The sequence below is a fragment of the Rousettus aegyptiacus genome, unplaced genomic scaffold (genome assembly GCF_014176215.1).
Source record: "Rousettus aegyptiacus isolate mRouAeg1 unplaced genomic scaffold, mRouAeg1.p scaffold_m13_p_3, whole genome shotgun sequence".
Lineage (NCBI taxonomy): Eukaryota > Metazoa > Chordata > Mammalia > Chiroptera > Pteropodidae > Rousettus > Rousettus aegyptiacus.
The window spans coordinates 113,204,035-113,226,722 of NW_023416306.1; the positions used below are offsets into that span (position 1 = coordinate 113,204,035).

Genomic DNA, 22,688 nt, shown 5'->3' on the forward strand with positions numbered 1-22,688 from the left:
GTTTTGAGGACACTTATATTTTTGAGATATTATGGAAAATTACAGATGTCCAGTCAAGATGTCAGAGTAAGTAAACATTGTCATCACCTCTCCCCACGACCACATCAAAATTACAACTAAATTGTAGAACAACCATCATTGAGAACCACCTGAAGTCAAGCTGAATAGGATTTCTATAATTAGGGATATAAAGAAGCCACACTAAGATTGATAGGAAGTGTGGAGATACAGAATAGGCAGGTCCCACACCCATGGTGTCATGAATAAGAATTGGGAGGGACATTTCAGCTGCTCAAGTCTCCCCTGAGGAGTAAGGGGGTCCCAGCCCCACACCAGGCTTCCTGGCCTGGGGCACAAGTGCTGAGAATAGGAGCCAATATAACACCTGGCTGTGAAAACAAGTGGAGACTGCACCTGAGACAGAGGGCAGCTAGAGATCGAGGTGTTCCTCTTGAGGGGTCCGCACACATACTCGCTTGCTTACAAACTCACTCACTCTAAGCTCCATCATACGGATAGCAGTTAGAAAAGCACCAGGGACATATGGGAGGAACTAGATTGACTAGCTTCAGGGAGAAGGATGGAGGGCCAGGGGTCAGGGCAGCCCTCTCTGGGGTCGAAAGTACTTCCAGGCACCATTGTTCCTTTGTTGAACCCTCCTCGTACTCAGCTAGAGAGTGAAGGGGGGGGGCAGGAAATCTGTTTTCTCCATTAACCTGGTTAATACTATTTGCCCTGCCTTGGTGGTTCTCTACGACTCCACTCCACCCAACTCACTTGCTCACCCAAGCCTCTTCCAGTAGCCTGCCTTGGTTAATGCTAAAGACTTCCCTAAAATCTCTCAAAGGTTCAAAAACACCAAATGAGGAGTAGTAGGCCTTGTGTGCCCTGAACCTTTTGCTAAGCATCCTTAAGCCTGGCACAAGCAGCGACCAGTCTCAACTTGCATTGCACCTCCCATTAGGTAGCCCCAAGACTGGCATATAGGGTGGCTAGTCTTGGCTTAAACACAGATTAAACTAAGTGGCCACAAGACAGACATAAGCGGGGGGCTGGCCTCAGCTCACATCATGGCACCAAACAAAGGGTCCCGAGCCCGGCATAAGTGCAGCCAGCCTCGGTTGATAGTATAGCCTCTTCTAAGCACATCCATGCCCAATCCAAGTGGCAACCAACTGCAGATCGATCTGTAGCTTCTACCAGGGAGTCTCAAGCCTAGCACAAGACATGGCTGACTGTGGCCCACATCAGAATCCCTTCTCAAGACATTCTAGAACACACCCAGTGGCTGGCTTCAGATCACACCAGAGCACAGTCCAATGAGCTCCACAAATGACACACCCCAAGAGTGGACTCGACTAGCACCAGATCCCTGCTAAAGTTCTCCTGCTCCATAGGATCAGCCCTCACAGAACAGCTTTCCTGTCGTGGTCACATCCAGGCCTCACAGTCAGTCAGCCTGAGGCCCGTCTCCACCACTGACATGCCAAGAGCAACTGAGGCTCAACTACAACAGGAAGGCACACACAACCCATACAAAGGACATCACTGGAGCATCCAGCTCAGATGACTGGTGAGATTGCATCATTGGGTCCCATAGTACACCTTCTACAAGACCAAGAGACATAGCAGATCTATCTACTACATATAAATAAACACAGGAAGTCAGCCAAAATAAAGAGACAAAGACACATAACTCAAATGAAAGAACAGGACAAAAATCCAGAAAAAAAAATTAAAATGGAGATAAGCAATCAACCAGATGTAGAGTTCCAAACACTAGTTATAGGAATGCTCAATGAACTTTGGGGAAGAATAAATGAACTCAGTGAGAACTTCAACAAAGAGATAGAAAACAAAAAAGAGATAAAAAACATAAGAACCAGCTGGAAATTAAAAAAAAATAATAACTGAATTGAAGAATACACTAGAGAGAATCAAAGCAAGTTGTATGAAGCAGAAGACTGATTCAGAAATGTGGATGACAGGGGGTCAATGTTAGCAATGTATTAAAACAATCACACACCATGATCAATTGGAATTTATTCCTGGGATGCAAGATTGGCTCAGTATCTACAAACCAATTGGCAGAAAACAGCCAATTGGAACAGCAAAATAAATGGATGAATGAATGAATGAATGAATGAAGATAATGGACCTCTGGGACAACATCAAGCATACCAACATTTACATCATAGGGGTACGAGAAGGAAGAGAGAGAAGAGAAAGGGATTAAAAACTTATTTGAAAAAATAATAACAGAAAACTTCCTAAACGTGGTGAAAGAAACAGATGTAGAAGTCCAGGAAGTACAGAAAGTCTCAGAGAAGATAACCCAAAAAGCCCCACATCACAGTAGCTCATGATTAAAATGTCAAAGGTAAAGACAAAGAGAGAACCTTAATAGTAGCAAGAAAAACGCAGTTAGGGAGTGCCCGTCAGATTACCTGCTGATTTCTCAGCAGAAACTTAGCAGGCCAAAAGAGCTTGGCATAAAATATGTAATGTGATGAAAAGCAAAGACCTGCAACTAAGATTTCTCTACCCAGCAAGGCTATCATTTAGAATCAAAGAAGAGATAAAGAGTTTCCCAGATAAGAAAAAGCTACAGGAGTTCATCACCACTAAACCAATATTACAAGAAATGTTATAGTGATTTTTTAAAGAAAAAAGGTAAAAAATATGAATAAGAAAATATAGGAAAGGAAAAAATTCTCATTATCAAGGGCAAACACTTAGTAAAAGCAGTGGCTCAGCCAACTATAAAGCTAGTACAAAGGCTAAAAGGCCAAAGTAAAATTGGAAGATCATGTGTAATTACAACAATTAATAGACACACACACACACGCACATAATACACACAAGGAGTAAAAAAATGACAAAAGCAAACAAAGAGGGGGTGAGTAAACATGGCAGTAATTTTAGAATGTGTTTGAACTTAAGTGATCATCAACTTTAAATAGACTTCCATAAATATAGCTTGATATAGGCAAAGCACATGGTAACCACAAACTAAAAATCTATAAGAGATATATAAAAAATAAAGAGAAAGGAATCCTAACACAACACTGTACAAAGTCATAAGCATACAAGAAAATAAGCAAAAGGGAATAAAAAGGAACAGAGAATCACAAAAGCAATAAAAATAATTAATAAAATGGCAATCACTACAAACATGTCAGTAATTACTTTAAATGTAAAAGGCTCCAATTAAAAGACTTAAGGTGGCTCAATGAATAATAATAATAATAAAGACCTGTACATATGCTACCTACAAAAGACCCACATCAGAGCAAAGGACATATGCAGACTGAATGCAAAGGGATAGAAGAAGATATTTCATGCAAATGGAAATGAAAATGGCTGGGGTAATAGTATTTACATCAGACAAAATAGACTTCAAAACAAAGGCTGAATCAATAAACAAAGAAGGACATTTCATAATAATAAATTGATCAAACCAACTGGAGGATACAACTCTTGTAAACATTTACAAATCCAATGTAGGGACACCTAAATATATAAAGCAAATATTGATGGATACGAAGGGAGAGATCAATGGTAAGAAAATAATGGTAGGAGATTGTAACACCCCACTTACATAAATGGATAGACCATTCAGACAGAAAATCAGCCAACGGTGGCCTTAACTAACACATCAGACCAGATGGACTTAATTGATATTTTTAGAGCATTTCACCCCAAAGCAGTGGAATATACATTTTTTTTTTCAAATATACATGGAACATTTCCCAGGATAGACCACATGTCGGGCCTCAAAACAAATCTCAAGAAATGAAATCATATCAAGCATTTTCTTTGACCACAATAATATGAAACTAGAAAAAAAATTACAAGAAGAAAACAAAAACATACACATTGATGCTAAAGAAACACACTATTAAATAATGAATGGGTTAACAATGAGATCAAGGAAGAAACCAAAAGATACATGGACACAAATGAGAATGAAAACAGAATGACCCGAAATCTATGGAACACAGCCAAGAAGTTTTAAGAGGAAAATTCATAGGAATATAGGTCTATATTAGGAAACAAAAAAGAATCAAAAACAATCTAAACTTACACCTAAAGAAATTACAAAAAAAAAAAAAAAAGAACAAGTCCCAAAGTGAATAGAAAGAAAGAAGAAAAAAATAAAGATCAAGGCAGAAATAAACAAAGTAGAGTCTAAAAAACAATGGAAAAGATCAATGAAATCAAGAGCCAGTTCTTTGAAAAGATAAAGTGATGAAAGGCAAAGATCTGCTTGATAAACCTTTAGGTAAATTCATCAAGAAAAAAAAGAGTGTGGGTCCAAATAAATAAAATCAGAAATGAGAGAGAAGTGACAACTGACACCACAGAAATACAAAAGGTTAGAAGAAAATGCTACAATTATATGCCAACAAATTGAGCAACCTAGAAGAAAAGGATAAAATCCTAGAAACATACAATCTTCCAAGAGTGAGTCAGGAAGAAACAAATCAGAACAGACTGATCACTAGAAGCTAAATTGAACCAGCAATAAAAAAAATACTCCCAACAAACTAGAAATGAAATTGATTCAGCAATCAAAATTTCCAACAAAGTTGAGGACTACATGACTTCACAGGTGAATTTTACCAAATATTCAAAGGGACATTAATAACTATCCTTCTCAAATTATTCTAAAAAAAAAACTGGAGAGAAGAGAAGACTCCCAAACTCCTTTTATGAGGCTAGCATTACTCCAATAACTGAACCACTCAAGGACATTACAAAAAAGAAAATTGTATGTTGATATCCCTAATTAATATAGATGCAAAAATCCTCAACAAAACAGTAGCAAACTGAATTCGACAATACATTAAAAAGATCATACACTACAATCAATTGATTTATTCCTGGGATGCAAGATTGGTTCAATATCTGCAAATCAATTAACGTGACACACCACATAAACAAAACGAAGGACAAAAATCATATGATCATATCAATAGATGTAAAAAAAAAACATTTGACAAAATCCAACATCCTTTTATGATGAAAACTCAGGAAAGCGGGGGTAAATAGAATATATCTCCCCATAATAAAGGTCTTATATGACAAACTCATGGCTAATATCATGATGAAAAGCTGAAAGGTTTTTTTTTAGATTGGGAACAAGAAAAGATGTCCATTTTCACCAGTTATTTAACACACAATTGGAAGTCCTGGCCACAGCAATTAGACAAGAAAACAAAATAAAAGCATCCAAATTGGAAAACAAGTAAAACTTTTATTATTTGCAGGTGACATGATATTAATAAAGCAACTTCTAAAGAGTTCACCAAAAAACTATCAGAACTGATAAATGAATTCAGTAAAGAAATAGGATACAACATTCACATTCAGAAATCAGTTGCATCTTTATACATCAATACTAAGCTATCAGAGAGAGAAATTAAGAAAACAATCCCATTTACAACTGCATCCAAAAGAAGAAAATAGCTAAGAATAAGTTTAACCCAGGAGGTAAAAGGCTTGTACTCAGAAAACTATAAGACATTGAAGAATAAAACTGAAGAAAATACAAATAAATGAAAGGATATATCATGCTCATGAATAGGAAAAATTACTAACATTAAAATGTTTATACCATCCTAAACAATCTACAGATTCAATGCAACCCCTATCAAAATACCACTGGCATTTTTCACAGAACTAGAATCTAAAATTTATCTGGAACCACAACATACCTGAAATAGTCAAAGCATCTTAAGAAAGAAGAACAAAGTTGGAGGTATCTTGCTATCTGACATCAAACTACACTACAAGGTTATGGTAATCAAAACACCACGCTACTGGAATAAAGACACATAAATTAATGGAATAGAATAGAGCCCAGAAATAAATCCATGCCTATATGATGAACTAATCTATGACAAAGTAGAAAAGAATACAATACAGTGGGGAAAGACAGTCTCTTCAATACATGGTACTTGGAAAACTAGACAGATAGATAGGAAAGGAAAACGAAAGGAAAAGGAAAAGGAAAAGGAAAAAGGAAAAAGGAAGGAAGGAAGGAAGGAAGGAAGGAAGGAAGGAAGGAAGGAAGGAAGGAAGGAAAGAAAGAGAAAGAAAGAAAGAAAGAAAGAAAGAAACTAAACCATTTTCTTATACCATATACAAGAATAAAGTCAAAATGGATTAAAGATCTGAAACCATAAAACTCCTAGAAGTAAACAGGCAGTAAATTCTTTGACATTGCTCTCAATAATATATTTTTTGGGGGGGTGGGGTGGGGTGGGGATATGTCTCCTTGGGTAAGGGAAAAACAAAAGAAAAAGAAAGATTACATCAAACTAAAAAGTTTTAGCACAGTGAAGGAAACCAGCAACAAATGAAAATACAACCTACTGAATGGGAGAAAATATTAACCAATGATACAGCCAATCTATAGATATCCAAAATACATAAGGAATTCAAACAACTTAATACCAAAAACCAATTAGAAAATGGGCAGAGAACTTGAATAGACATTTCTCCCAAGAGAACATACAGATGGCAAATAGACATATGAAAAGATGCTCAACATCATTAATCATAAGGGAAATGCATATTAAAACCACAATGAGATACTACCTCACTCCTGTCGGAATAGCTACCATCAATGAATCGATAACAAATGTTGGGGAGGATGTGGAGAAAAGGAAACTCTCGTACATTACAGGTTTGATTGCAAATTGGTACAGCCACTATGGACTATAGTATAAAGGTTCCTCAGAAAATTAAGAATAGAACTATAACCCAGAAATTCTACATCTGGAGAATTTTCCAGAGAAACTCAAAACACTAATTTGAAAAGATATATGCACCCCTATGTTCAATGCAGCATTATTTTTAATAGCCAAGATATAGAAGCAACCTAAGTGTCCATTGATAGACAAATAAATAAAGGTGTGGTACATATATACAATGGAACATCTATCAGCCATAAAATCGATTGAAACCTTGCCATTTGTGACAACATGGATGAACCTACAGGGTATTATGCTAAGTGAAATAAGTCAGAGAAAGACAAATACATTTATATGTGGAATGTAAAAAAATAAATGAACAAACAAACAAACTCATAAAGAGAACTATTGAGGGTCGCCAAACTGGAGGGGGTTTAGGGTGATGGATGACAAAGGTGAAGAGATTGAGAGGTACATACTGGAAGTTATAAAAAGAGTCAAGGGTATGTACAGCATAGTGAATATAGTCAATAACTACTGAGACTGGCCAAGACGGTGTAGAAGGTAAATGCTGTGCTTGCCTCCCCTCACAACCACATCAAAATTATAACGAAACTACAGAGCAACCATCACTGGGAGTCACCTGAGGTCTGGCTGAATGGAAGTCATACAACTGGGGATATATGTAAGTGGTCACCTAGAGGCTGGTAGAAGAAGCGGAGGCATGAAATGGCCCAGTCCTACAACTGCACGTGTGGTGGTCGAGAATAAGGAGGGTTATCTTGGCTCCAGAGCCCCCTTCCCTCCCTGAGGAGTGAGGGGTTCAGGCCACCAGCCCAGGGTTCCAGTGCCAGGAAGAGAACTCCCTACAACCTCTGGCTGTGAAAAACCAGCAGAGATTGTAGCTAAGTGAGATGGAGAGCTGCCGAAATTGCAGACGTTCCTCTTAAAGGGCTGGTGTATGGACTTACTTGCTGATGGACTCACTTGCTCTGAGCTCCAGTGCTGGAGCACCTGCTCAAGGAGTGCCAGGGACATATAGGGAGATAGAGTTGTTGGGCTTCAGGGCTAGGACTGGAGGAGTGGCCTTCTTCCAAATTGAAGTGCTGTCAGTATCCATTTTTCCTTGGTTGAGCCTTCCCTGCTCCCAGGGTACAGATGCGGGAGGCTGCCATATCTGAGTCTTCATCAACCTTGATGACACAGGTCACTCTGCCCAGCTGATCTCCTGAGATTCTGCCTCTCCCAACTTACAGGCCTACCCAAGCTATCTCTGGTGATTTATTCCATACTAATAGCCTGTCTTGGCTCATGCTGTGAACTCTCCTAAAATCTCTCGAAGGCTCACAAAACCCAAAGCAGCAGCATCTGGCCTTGGTGTGTCTCCTAGCTCTTACTGAGCTGCGCGAGGCCTGGCACTAGCAGCAGCCAGCCTTGGTTTCTGTCTTGACCTCTCGAGAGTCACCTGTAAACCCAGAATGGGTGACAGTCATCTGAGAATTGCTTGGCGACTCTTACCAGGTGACACTAGAAGTGCATAGGCTGTAGGTGAACTTGGCCTGCAGCTGGGCCCCTCCTAGAAGGCCCTTAGGCCAGCACACTCAGTGGCCTGTTCAGACTGACCTAGGAGTTGGAGCACTCCCAAGCTGCATCTGAGAACACACCTGAAGGGCAGACTAGGCAGGCACCAGAGCCCTGCTGAGGTGAATCCTGATCTGTAGGGTTGGCCCCTCACTGGCCAGTCTTCACAACCAATCAGAGTTAATCCTACCTACTGACATGAACACAGCATTTTAGGTTCAACTACAACAGGAGGGCACATACAATCTATACAAAGGACGCACCTTGGCACCCAGCTCAAGTGACAAAGAAAAACTGCAACACTAGGCCCCAAAGGACACCTATTACATAAAGCCACTCTACTAAGACTGGGAGACTTAGGAGCCCTACCTAATACATAGAAACAAACACAGGGTGGCAGCCAAAAGGGGGAGACAAAGAAACATGTCCCAGATGAAAGAACACAACAATGCTCCAGAAAAACAACTAAACAAAGTAGAAACGAGCAATCTACCAGATGCAGAGTTCAGAACACTGGTTATAAGGATACTCAATAAACTTAGGGAAAGAGTAGATGGACTCAGGGAGAACTTTAACAAAGAGATAAAAAACATAAAAATGGAGATGGAAATTATAAAAGGGAACCAGTCAAATATGACAGATGTCATGTGATTCGGTTACATGTAGAATCTAAAGAACAAAATAAACAAACAAACAAACAAAACCAGAAACAAATTCACAGATACAGTGAACATTTGGAGGCTTACCAGATGGGAGGGGAGTTAGGGGGACAGGTGAAAAAGGGGGAAGGGATTAAGAAGTACAAAATGGTAGTTATGAAATAGTCATGGAGATATAAAGCATAGCTTAAGGAATATAGTCAATAATACTGTATTATTGTACACTATGTTGTACACCTGAAACTAATATATTTTATGCCAACTATAAATAAAAAATAAAAAATATTATTAAAAAAGGTTAGAACTATATGATTTCATTCATATGTGGAGTATAAAACTGAAAGGAACAAGTTCTCAAGACAAACAAACAAACAAAAATTCAGACACAGACAACGGTTTAGTGGTTAGCAGAGGGAAAGGCAGGGAATGTGGAGGCAGAAAAGGGCAGAGGGTGTCAAATACATGGTGATGGGAAGATTTTGAATTTGGGTGGTGAACACACAATTCGATACACAGCTGACATATTATAGAATTGCACACTTGAAACCTGTATAATTTTGCTAACCAATGGTCACCCCAAGAAATTTAATTTAAAAGGACACAAAATGATATAAATTAGATTGTGATTATATTTGGACAATTCTGTGAATACACAAGAAAACACTGAAATGCATGCTTAAATGGATGAATTATATAGTGTTTGAATTATATCTCAATAAGGTTATTTTTTAATTAAAAAACAACAACTATGGTATCAGATGGGCACTATATTTATTGGAGTGATCGCTTCGCAAGTTATATGAGTGTCTAATCATCATGCTTTACATCTGAAACTAATAATATTATGTCAATAGTCACTGAAAATATTTTTTAAAGGAAAAAAATTATAAGCACATGCCACAGCAGGCAAAAGAGCGTAAGAAACCTCCACGGACTCACCCAACTTTAACAATGATCAGCATATGGCCACCTTTGATTCATCTATACCCCCTTTCACTCCCCCATCTCATGTTATTTTAAAGCAACTGCCACAGATGATATTTCATCATAACTATTTCAGTACATATTTCTAAAAATAAGAACTCAAAAAAAAAATCCCCAAAACCATGCATCATTAACATGCCTAAAACAAAACCAAAAGTAATTTCTAACATCAACCATCCAGTCAGCATACAAACCTCCAAGTACCTATAATTATATAATAATGTACTTATACACACATACACAAGTTTTAGAAAAAAGATTCCTACACTATGATGAATTGAAATCTCCCTTTTGTCTTTTGTGTGAGAGGTCCTCCTTCATCTCTCTTGCATTTTTGAGGGCACACTTTCTCAGTCACCTGAAGCTAAGTCCATCTCATGTAAATTCTGGTGGTTGCTGACCAGATAATGGGACTCAGCTACTGGGGACAGAGAGGGCTGGGAAACCACAGGCACAGTGTGGATTGCTCTTTGGGACTTAAAGCGATGCCAAATAGTCAAGTGAACCCCAAGTGCTCAGCTTATCCATGGCAATAACTGAAAATAGAGACCAGGAGCCAGTATCACGGACACTACAGCTAACTTCTGGGAAGCAACACATCAAAAGCTTGAGTGACCTGCTATATGTGGCCTGAACTGTGTGCGAGTGGAAAAAAATGATGAACCCACAAAGACAGGTTTGGATGGAATAACTCTGGAATCCATAACTAGGGAGGAAGAAGGAAAGGAAGCATTTAAAAGCTCACATGCATTCAGCATTAAATAAGTAAACGTAAAATTAACCAAAATGATTAACTGCTCATCAGATTTAAGGATGCTCTGTAAACTGTAACTACACTCTAACAAGATAGAATCATCAGTGATAATGCTTGGACATTTTTTTGGCTTCCTAAATTTCCTGGGTGCCTCTTTAAAATGGGGCTGTTCACAAGATTACATAAACAAGTCCTGGACAGCAATTCAGAGAGATCACGGAAGGGAAGCCAGGCATAGTCACCTTTGCCCCTCCACCCTAGAAATTCCCAGATGACTTCATCATTGCCTCACTGCTCCTGTTATTCCAGTCTCTCACTACAGAACTGGTAAGCTCTGTTTCCCCCTCCCCTCAAGAATAGTGCCTCTAGTCCCTATTCCTTTTGTCCATTTCAATTAATCACTGATGTCCCTCCAATCCAAGCTCCATCCTGGCAGCGTCTTCTGCCTGAAGATTTTGAGAGAACCTCAGCAATTTCCCCAGGGTCCTTGACTACTCTCTGGGGAAAAAAAAAAAGTAGACAACATGGTCTCCCCCACAGTACTGCCCACTATCTCTTCTGTTCTGCAGAAGAATCACAGATGTACCAAATTGTAGCATCTTTCTGTTTCTGCTATGTATCTTTTCCCAGTTGCTACTTTTTAAGAGTCTCTTAAAGTTAATAGAGACACAAGATTTTTTCATTGTTTCTGAAAGCAAAGCTTCTCTTCCACCAAACCCATCTGGTTTCCCCTATATATCAAAAAGACCACATCTAGAATTTTAATAGAAGCATTTTTTGTTTCCTTCAATTATTATAACTATAATCACATGGTGATATACTTAGCATTTGGCCTTGGAAAGAAACAAGTAGTTACTCTTCTTTTAATGTCTTTAATTCCTCATTACAACCATTTTAGTTGCCAAGCAACCTTCACTTTTTATGTTCCATATTTGAAGGGATTATGCCGGAATTATCTTTTGAAAATCAATTTTAGGATAGAATAGCCACTTTCTGTGCTAGCACACCTCTTTATAAATACTAATGCTGATTTTAAGAGAATCGTTTAAGTTGTGAATTATGGAAAGCAGAGTTAATAATAGTGAATCTACCATAAAAAAGTTAATGTGATTATTGTCCATGTAAACATGCACAAGAGAGAATCTAGGAAAATATTCCCAACAATGTTGATACTGCTTACCCTGCTTTTGGTGGTAGAATGGATGACTGCAATTTTCTTCTTTTTGCTAGTCTGTATTTTTTAAGTTTTCTATAGTGCACAGTAATAATTTTTAAAGTTATTAAAATTTAAAAGGTAAATATGAGAGCTGGGTTACAGTTAGATCTTTGTAAATATAAGAACTTACAAAAAAGTGAGATTAAATAATATGTATATAAAATATATTAAAATAAATATTGTTATTCATAGTAAATCCTCAAAACTATTACTAAAACTATTTTAAAAATCTATGTAAGTGATAAATTTTATTATGTACATATTACTATAATAAAAATATGTAAGAATATAGACTTGATGTATATTTATAATTTAGAAATAATGGGTTTAAATTTGGTTTGTTTTCTAATTCTCCACCTAAAGGATATTTGCTCTTCAAATAGATCAAAAATACTTTCTTTCTTTAAATTTACAAATTCCTAAAGGACTTTCTTCAAATTCACACTCAACATCATGATTGAAACCCCATTACACCTTCTCTCAGATATTTTCAGTCTCAGAAATCATTTTGGCATAATCACAGCGAGGGGAAAGTGCAGCTCTGAGTTACAAGGTGACTATCCAAGCGCTCTCCGGTTTTAAGCCAATCACAGTCCCAGAAACAAAACTGAAGTCTTCTTGTTTTCCAGAAAAATCTTACTGACAAACTCTTACTGATCATCCATAACAGTGGGTTACAGAATTGCTCCATATCACAGGCCGGATTTAATAAAACTGATTAAAATGAGAATGAAATATTCACCAAATCTTTGGAATAGAGATTTATTTTTCAAGTTTAGAGTTAATAAAGATGACAAGAATCATGGCCAAATTTAAATGTAAAATTTTTATACATTAAAATCTCAAAACCAGTATAGAAATGGAAATGAGAATGAGGGAAAAAAATATCTGTACCAAGTGATATTCAGAGTTAATAGGTTTATAACATAACGAGCTTTTGCAAACCTCTAATAATAAAAAAGCATTAACCAGCAAGTGATAAATAGGCAAAGGATATGAACAGACAGTCCACACAATTGGAAATGTAGCTAGCAAACACACTTATGAAAATATACTCAACAGAAGCTTGGTTGTATAGATATATCAATAGTGCCTGTTACCATGTAGTAGGAAAAGAAGGCAAATGATTAAACAGATGGAATCAGAAATAGAGGCAGCATATAATATATGAAGAACAGAAGTTCACAAAGTTAAGGTTCGGTTGCTCAGAAATAAGGACCAGTTAAATCATGGAGAATTTTTAGAGGAGGTAAATTAAAAGAATCAAACAAAACACAGAAACACAGAGTGATAACTTTGATGCCAGAATGAGAATCTCAGTTTTAAAGCTCCATTGTCACTTCTTTAAGAAAATTTCTCAGCTTCACTGATATTTGATGTCCTTATCTCTAAGGTATAATGTTCCTTTTCTTTGAAGAACACATGGAGAGTTGTTTTATAAGACACTTAGATGAAAGGAGCAAAACAGCAAATATTGTCTTCTCTTAATTAGGTGACACAAAATTAAATTTCCAGTTTTAGCTTCCCCTTCTCACCTCGACACTTTGCTTAGCTGGGGAGAGTGGTGTGCTGGTAAATACTTAACAACAGACTCTTCAGGGGTGGAGTTTAAGAGGAAGCCCTGTTTAGCAGTGTTTATCCATTTCCATGATGTAAATACGCCCAACATGGGCGAACACAAGCTACTAGCATGATTGCACTGAACATGGAGCTTAGAAGAGATGGACAAACCATAGCTCACCGCTATGCAGCATTCATACCATACAGATAAAACAGACATATCTCAAGAGCATAGATGATAGTAAAATGTGGTATTAGGAAATGAGTTTTGAGGATTTTCTTGTAAGTTTATACATTTAATTTTTAATAATGGTTGTGCTTAACGGGCTTGCAAATTTTCTGAAAATTTAACAATCTGTTCTTGCGGATTATGATTTTCTAGATTGTGACAGCATTAAATCAAGTGTGGTGCCCTGTGTGTCTGCACAGGCCGTGTGCCTGTGAAGCTGGCCCTGTTTACACTCTTGCTACCTACCTCCCTGCTGTTTTCCTCCCACCCATTCCAGGACAACCCCAACTAGGCAGTAGACCAAACTACCCACAGAGCAAGGCACAAGGTCCAGCATGTGTAACTGCTCCAGGCACAATTGGGCAGGTCCTACCATCAGGAAGTGGGTCTGTGGGTGGGGCTTGCACTTCGGATGACCTTCTCCGTCTCACTGCCCAGTCACTGCTATTTCAGTCAATTATTGAACACACAGCTTTGGCTTTCATGTTATTTCCTAATGTGTTTCCATTAAGGACTCAATAACCTTTATGTCAGCCTATGGCCTTAAAAAATCTGTTGGAAAAGTGACACTTTCAGGGACCTACTTAGAGGTAGCACCTCTCCAGTCCCCCCCCCCCCCCCGAGCTAATCCACTACTTCTAGGCCTCTGATCCTTGGGGGACAGGACATATATTAGAGAGCAAGGACCTACAGCACTGCAATTAACTGGTCTGATTGTGGTTTAAAGGTAGAAATGCATAATAGGCATGCTGCCTTTGAGCACAAAGCACCAAACGGTAGTGATAACTGATACCTACTTATTTCCATGCCCAAAGATTAACAGGCTGGAAGTTTTGAAGGGTGTTTCTGTAATTGAGATAGAAATGCTGGAAAATCTGGTAGCAGTGGGCTCGGGGTTGCAAATCTGCTCAGGGGCAGGCCTCTCTCTAATCAGATCCGGCTGGATAGCTTTAGAGGTGCCCAGGAGGCTGGCTTTACCATGTGTCTTTCTAGTCCATATGGTTGAAAAACTTATTTGCTCTACTGCTCCTCAGAGAGTATGTACTCTTCAGGTTTTCCATGGTTTCCCAGAAAGCCCAAGAAAATGCTCTGGAACATCCAAGAAGAAAAGTATGTCACAGGACAGTATTTCTCAAAATCAGCTCATGGGACACCTCCATTAAAACCACTGTGATTGCTGGCTGAACGGAAATTTCTTGAGTGGAGTCTCAGGAGTCCGAAAGTTGAACCCCTGCCCCACTGATACCTGCACATGTCAAGCTGGAGAACCTCTGGCAGAGCAGAAAGACGTGAGCCTCAGAGATAGACCGACCAGAGCTCAGATCTCAGTGTCTTTACCACTAATGAGTTGGTTCAATTCCACAGGGTCTTTAATGTCCCTGAGTTTCAATTTCCTATTAATTAAAAGAGCAGAATAATATCCACCTCACAAGGTTGTTTTGAAAATCAATGGTGCCGATTCAGTAAAAGGCCCAGCAGCCGACAGAGTCCAGAGCAAGTGTCCAACCACCATCAGTCTACTGTCTGTCTCCCTGTCTTTGTCTCTTTCTCTCAGCAGTCATTCTCATCCCTCTGGATGGACTCACTGATTTAAAATGCTCAGAATTCATGAGGTGCTGTCGACCTCATGCATCAACGCTTTTATGAACCCCCTCTGTTCTCTAGTACAGAGAGAGGTCTGCTATAAACATGCCCCACACCGGAGAGCACAGATGACAGCGAAGAGGGTTTCCCATCTCCTCCTTTCACAGGACTGGCAGTCACCGTAACTCATGCCCGTGAGAAGGCAGACATGCCAGCCCAGGGCACCAGGTGATGCCGGGCTGTCGAAGATGTAGCAAAGAAGCTCCTTAGAATAAATAGCATCTTGATCACAGAATGCTAATTCACTCCGAAGAGCTAAGAACAGGCCTGCCTGGGAGCTACTCTGATGCCAGAAACCTTAAAACATGGGTGCTCTGAGCACCACCCTTGACATGTGAAACCTTGTGATCATGATTCCCCATAACTGGGGGTTCCACTGAGGAGGCAACTAGGACAGCTGTGGTCTTCTTCACAAAGGGCCCGTCATCAACAGTGGCTAAGGCTTTGGCTTTGTTCCTCGCAGCTGCCTATTCTTGGGTCCCAGTGCCCTTCGATGTCATGGCCTTGGGCTTCTGGTCTTGTACTCCATTGCCTCTGGGCACCTTGCTTTGGCACACAGACTAAGTTTCAGAATGCTGAGGAATACCTAATTTTCCCTTTGTCATGGAGGAACTGTGTGTGGTCCCGACAAGCATGTGTTCGGCTTCATGGCTCCAACTTAAAAAAAATACCGTATAGTGTTTTACTTTTAATAAACTGAAGTATATACAACTGCTCCATGGTGTGGGAAATATCCCCATTACCTCGTGGGTATTTCTAGTTCAGGAGGTCTTTGGATAGCGTTAGCACAACATATGGGGTAATTTTAATCAACACTTTGTTCAAGAGAGAATTTCAGGAAGACATCTGGTATAGACGTGGTCCAATAAATATTTCTTATATTTCACGGAGTTTAATTTCTAATCTGGGGGAGATTATGCCTGCAGAATGTGGGCCCAATGTGCAAGCCTGTCCTGCGTGGCATGTGGGTCTCCAGTTAGCGAAGAGAGGCCTGTCCTAAGAGGGGGACCCAGCACGCCCCAGCTCAGGCTGCACAAGGCTGCTGGGGGCAGAGGAAGCAGCACAGGAGCAGTGTGTTTTCTCTTTAGGCTGAAGACATGAAGCAAGTTGTTTCAGTTCTCGGAGGCTTGATTTATTTTCTCATTTGTCCAATGGAGGAGACAATAATACCTGACCTATTTCAGAGTTGTTTTGAGCTTAAAAGAAAATCAATACATATGGAACTCTAAGAAAAAATAAACAGTATTCTAAATATAAGATACTAGCTAAACTGTGTTCCCCTTCACAGAGAGGTAAGACAGACCTAGAGTTTTCTCCCACGCCCCACCTGAGAGCAGGAGGGTTGCTTGCTGAGGGTCCCTTTGTGGGACAGGTATGCAGTTTTCTTTCTGATGCTGTTGGAAGTTGTCTGCATTCAGAAGGGGACAAGAGAAGAGCTTTGTGAATTTGGACATACGAAGCCTTCTATTTGGTCCCAAATGCTTGGCAGCCCTATTACAAAGTGAAAACGTTAAAAAAGAAAAGAAAAGAAAAGCCCGGATGCTCTCATAGGTCTCTGAAACAGATGGCGTGATTCACATACATGTGACATAAATGTACCAGGTTATAATGATTTGCCTCGTTATGCTCAGCTGAAGAGGGGCTTAACCAGCAAAAATATGCCGAGAATGTAAAGCATGACCTCTGATTAGAACAGAAGGTAGGAGTAGGTTGTTTCACAGCTAAAGCAATGAACTATGACTCAAGGCTCTGAGTTTCTAATCACAGATCTGTAACCTTGTGTGTGACACTGGGAGGCTTGCTAGAGACCTTTGAGAGTACCCTTAATTTGTACGTGCTGATCACCCGTTCTTAAAAGCACTGTAATAAGTCCTTCCTTTGAGAACAGTGTGGGTGGTAATTAATGGTTAATAATACTAAAGAGAAAACCATCAATAAGGACTGCCAAATGTCCATGATGCCTTAGGAAGTATTCAGAGTATTATTTAGAGATGCTAAAAAAAAAAAAAAAAAAAAAATGCAGATCCCAGTTTCCAGATCTGTCTGTTGCTTTCCCCCTTCAAGTCAGCCATCTACCCTGTTCGGCACTACCCAAGAGACTTTCTGTGACGATGGAAATATTTTCTCTTTACTCTGTCCAGAGGTAGCTACCACTTGTGGCTATTGGCAATTGAAATATAACTACCGAGGCTTAGGAACTAAATTTAACACTTGATTTAATTTTAATTTATTGAAATGTATATGTAAATCGCCACACGAGGCTAGTGGCTATCATATTGGACAGCAGAGAATTAGGCAATTCAAACCCCCTCAAAGCAAATGCGTGAAGGTGAGGCTAGGAAAGTAGAAGAAAGTAATTAGCTTTTCTGTTCAAAACAGCTTTTTCCTCCCTCTTCTTTTTTTTTCAAAGCTGAAGGGAGGAGTAGCTGAAATCAGGGTTTTAAACAAGATATTACCAAAAAATAAGAACAGTTTCCCCACACTTCTGTACTATTTCCCTCTTTTTTTCCCCCCCGTGAGTATTAAAGCAAGACATCTAAACTCATGAACAAAAAGCTAAGCTAGATTGCTTTATTCCAAAGCAAAACTCTTCTACACAAGCCTGAGGAGATAACCAGAAAGATAAGGTTCAAGAGAAACCTGAGCCTCACTCTGTTCTATTCTCCAGTTGCCTCTGGGGAGACCCACAGGAAGGAGCACAAGCACACGTTTTGCTCTGGGTTGTTCTTTGTCTGCTACCCAGCCGCACTTACCTCTGTGGCTCCATTTCTACTCCTGTTCCCTACTAGACACACCAACTGATAACCAACGAGTCAAAATCATAGGCGAAGTGCTATCTCCGGTTCCCTCCAGACATAGGGTGCCTACGTTTTTGCCCCTTTCATGTTAATTCTGTGACAGGAAACCTGGCAGTACAAAACATGCAAAGCCCTGATATCTTACCTTCCCGCCTTCCAGCAGCATTCCCATGAGAGGGGTGTGAATAAACAGTGGTGGTTCTCCTTAATCTATGTCCTCACCTTTGAAGTGAACTTATGCAAACTCCACATGGTGTAAAGAATTTACTCTTCCTGCACTTAGTTTATTATTGCCCTGTCTTTTGTATCAATTTTCTTCCTAAATGGTGCATTTTGCAAGTATTCTAAACTTGAATAATGAAACAGGGGTTCAATCCCTGTCATTCTCCTTGTGCGGTGCCCAGTATGGAATCAAATGCAATTAGGGGTTTAATCGATGCCTCTTGATAATGGATAAAAAGACTTTTAGACTAAGTGGGATTTTTACAGGGCTGGGATTTTAAAGTACTTCTTTAGTTCAACATATTCCAGGAAGCAATGTATCTTTTGCCCTTGGGAGGATTTGTTGAGGGGACTGGGTTAGGCTTCGTTCTTTCCTGGAAGGACTTCAGAACGCATAATGTATTTTTCAGGTTGATGTCATGATTAGTTGAAGGTTAGGAAAACAGCCCTGAATTCAGCCAGCAATTACGGGATTGACATGGGAGGAAGAAAGAAGGCATAAATACATTGTTGGTCCCTGTTTTCTCAATGGTGAAATGGAAAAGGAATAAAAATCCTTTTCATGAGATAGTCACAGCATCCTGCTGAAGACCAGTAAATATGACTGCCAAGCCTATGCGACGAACTTCAGTTTATTCAAGTTGAGAACTAGGTGAAAGGAAAGTACGGGATGAATAACAGCTCCACACAGCTATACTTTTACTAGCCTCCACCATCTCCTGGTGTTTCTCCTTTCATGCATATTTTCTGAGATTATTCTAAAACAGAAAACCATTCATTCTGCTCCTGAATGCATCCTTAACTGAAACATTAAAGTGTAAATAAATAGAAATTACATTTTACGTTAAACTAGCAATAAAAAAATGCTCTTACCCAAGTTAAAAAGTCTACAACAAGCAAAAAAGCAAAGTGGGTTTCTTGGATCAGCTGCATTAGCATCACCTGGGAACTTGTTAGAAATGTAAATTCTTGGACGCTACCCCAGACCTACCAGAGCAGAAACTCCGGTGGTGGGGCCCAGGAATCTGTGTTATTATAAAAAACAAACCAACAACAACAACAACAACAACAAACTCCATGTGATTCTGCACTAACAGTTGAGAATGATTGTTTTAAACCAATGTTGAAATCATCAAAACTATTACTTTCAATGTCGTACTAAAGTGTACTGAATGAGTATTCCCTGAAATGTCAAGTCTTTCCCAATTCTATAAACAAGATCTGATCAAGCACTAAACCAGTCCAGCCAGTAATCCCTAGTTCTGAGTTCTAACAGATCTGCACGTATGTCGTGCTACCCGGGATCTGATCAAGCCTCCCCTACACTCCCCAGAGGCTCCGGGGCGCCAGCTGGGCCACCAGTGCTCATCTGTTTTATAGTGGGAGATAGAGGCGTTCAAAAAGGGGGGATGCAAAGGAGAACAGTGACGTGGGAAATCTATGTTTTTTTTCATCAATTTTAATCATTTCTTTTATGAAGAAGGGAAGCAAATATTTAGTGCCTTTCAATCACCGTTTCACAAATAATTAAAAGACAGTGCTTATAAAAATTTTTAGAATAGGGCATTTTTGCAGATAATTGCTTGTCAGCTGCACTAAGCTGTGCATCCTTCATGGTGCGTACAGGTAATGACGGCGTGCAGCATCTAGGTAATTCTCTGCCAACGTGTGTCTGCGTGTTTCTTTCCCAGATCCTTGACCTTCAATCAAATGCTTGTTAACCAGTCTCTTCCAGTCAGACATTCTAGCATTATCCAATCCTTTCCTATTCCGCCGCAATTACCCTCCAAATCACAAAGGGAATTGCTAAGACTTTTTGTCCGAATGATTCAAAGACTTTCAAATTTCTGCTTGATAACAGCGTTTGCTCATGTAATCTTGTCTTTATGTGCCCCAAGAACAGAAGGACAAAAAAAAGTCAAAGCACCAGATGCTCGATAGCATTTTATGATATTTTTCGTCACGAGAAAAACCTCCATCCTAAGAAAAATGGAAATACGAACTCTCCTCGGTAACTTTTCTCACTTGAAATCACACTTCTCATCACGACCTATTACACCCACACGATCATGTGCCACAGGCGCTGCACACTGTCTCCAACATTTCAAAGGCTCAAAAGCTATTTTTAAAGCCAAAACACAATCTAGGTTGCTATTCTATAAAGCACTTTTTTAAGGAAGAACAAAGTAATATAGAGATTTTTATGCATGTGGGCAGTTAGCCTACTCACCAAAAGACTGAATGCAGCTGTCGATGAGGTCGTCCAGGCTGGCTCCTTTGGCTAAATGTCCCAGAGACACCATCATTCTGAACTGGGTGATCTGGGCCAGGCTGGGATGGGAGGGGAAGGCGCTGCCGGCTGGCTTTGCCTCTAGTTTTGCTTTAGGGGCAGTTCTGCAGCCATGAGGTTTCCTGGGGAAGAAAAGAGGCAATGAGTGCAAGCTGAGCATCCAGGGGACAACAAACTGGCAGCTCCACACTCTGAAGGCAGACTGAAGAGGAAAGGAGTAAAGACAATTAATCCTGGGAGCTGGGCAGATAGAAGATATACCCCTCCCACTTGGCAAATGCACCAAACGGACTGGTTGGCTGTTAAAGAGATATCTCCCAAGCAAATAACAAGGTGAGATTTTAGGGTTGCAACTAGGGCTCGTCCTCCTGGGGTTAGGATTGCTTTGGCCTGCTGTCTCCATTTCTTGAAGAGGAAAGGCAGAGGCAGGACTATCTTGGCAGTCCTCAGCTCCTAGCAGTAACTTTAAATTTTAGGCTAAAGGCCACTGACTTGGGTCTTACGAATTAAGTTTCAGGTCATCTCACCTTTAGCTAAATTCATTCATCTTGAACAAAACCCAGAGATGCTGTAGGTCAGGCGGCCTTGGAAATATCTCTAAGGACTTTGTGGGGGGAAAATGACTGAGGACCTGTGCACAGGGGGTGAGAGTGGTATTTAGATTTTAAGATAGTCCTGCCTTTTTCACAAATCTTGGCTGGTTTTAAGATTCTGCTTTTCAGTATTGGTAATACAGGTAATCATTATGAGTCATTTTTATCATTAAACAGTATTCTATTAAGTCCTTACTTGAGTCCTTACCTACTGGGAAAAAAAAAAGAAAAAGGGAAAAACAGCTTATGAGAGCTTTACTTCAGAACTGAAACGCAGAAGGACAATCCTGGATCTGAAAATGGCATAGGAGTCTGATAGGTCACCTTTGTCCACTCTCCCCTAGCTTTATCTTTGGTAATGACCTTTCAGTGTAAATCATTTGCAAAATGATATATGAAGGTTAAGCACTTTGTTTTCTCTTCCATTAAAAAAGGTAATCACATGCACGCACAGACATATTTCTATATCTTTGAAGGTTTAATAGTGATGGATGTTGTTGCCCATAACTTCTTTGAGCATACAGTTAAGTCTCCTCCCCCTACTGTGTTTTAGTTATTTCATAGTTTACGAAAAGGGGTCAAGAAAAAAATATATATATACCTCGGATCCCTAAGTTTACCCACTATATATTTTGACAAACACATGATGGCATCAATTAATCAGTAAGTGCTTATTCCATGAGTAAGACACTGTGATAGGCCAGAAAAGACCAGTGATATAGTCTCTTACAAAGGACACTTTGTCAACTGTAAAACATACTCGTTATATGTTAGTTGTCGTTGTATAAAGGTCATCTAGAAGTTCCTTAATACAAAAATCTAGTTGGAGAACCCAGACAATGAAAAGAGAACTCTCTAAATCTTAAATAAATGTCCTATGAGTGTCAAAGGTAAGAAATCGTGATGCTCTCAGAGGAGGGAGAACCAGTTCTGGGTGTAGTGTTGGGGAAAGCTTCTCAAATAGGATATAATATCATGTAGAATGGGCTTAAGAAATAATGATGTCAAAATAAAATGCTGGGGCACATGTGGAATTTGGGAAACCAGCCTGTGAAAAGACTACTGAGCTATCGGGTGACTTAGTACATAGCCAGACTTGTGGACAGAACGACTTGCCCTTCGTGCTCCATTTCAAACTATCTCCAGGGCGCCAGGCTGACAGTAGCTGCTGGGCTCTGTTCAGACCTCGGGTGGGCCCAGTGAAATCAAATCAGCAATTAGCTGCTTGGAATCTGCTAACCGAAGGCAGTGACTTCTGAAAGATCAGGTTGGTGTTACAGAATTTGATTAAATTTCTTTTGGCCATTACTGATTTTCACCCAGGCCCTGTGATAGCCCCAGGATCCTATCAGTATCTGAAAATGAGGGAAAATAATAATGGCCACCATGAATTGAGTACCTATGACATAGCAGGCACTGTTATGGATTTACAGGGTCTTTAAAATTTATGACCCAGA

General features: G+C 39.6%; 1 protein-coding gene across 6 annotated transcripts in view; it reads right to left on the reverse strand.

Moving 5' to 3' along the window:
* Positions 1-22,688, reverse strand: part of RASGRP1 (RAS guanyl releasing protein 1) — an 84,792-nt gene that overhangs the window by 59,214 nt on the left and 2,890 nt on the right. For all 6 annotated transcript variants that reach the window (XM_016152177.2, XM_016152172.2, XM_016152173.2 and 3 more), the window contains exon 2: positions 20,579-20,760. In XM_016152177.2, the coding sequence (XP_016007663.1) occupies positions 20,579-20,654 (76 nt within the window). In that variant the 5' untranslated portion in view covers positions 20,655-20,760. The remainder of the gene's footprint in view (positions 1-20,578; positions 20,761-22,688) is intronic.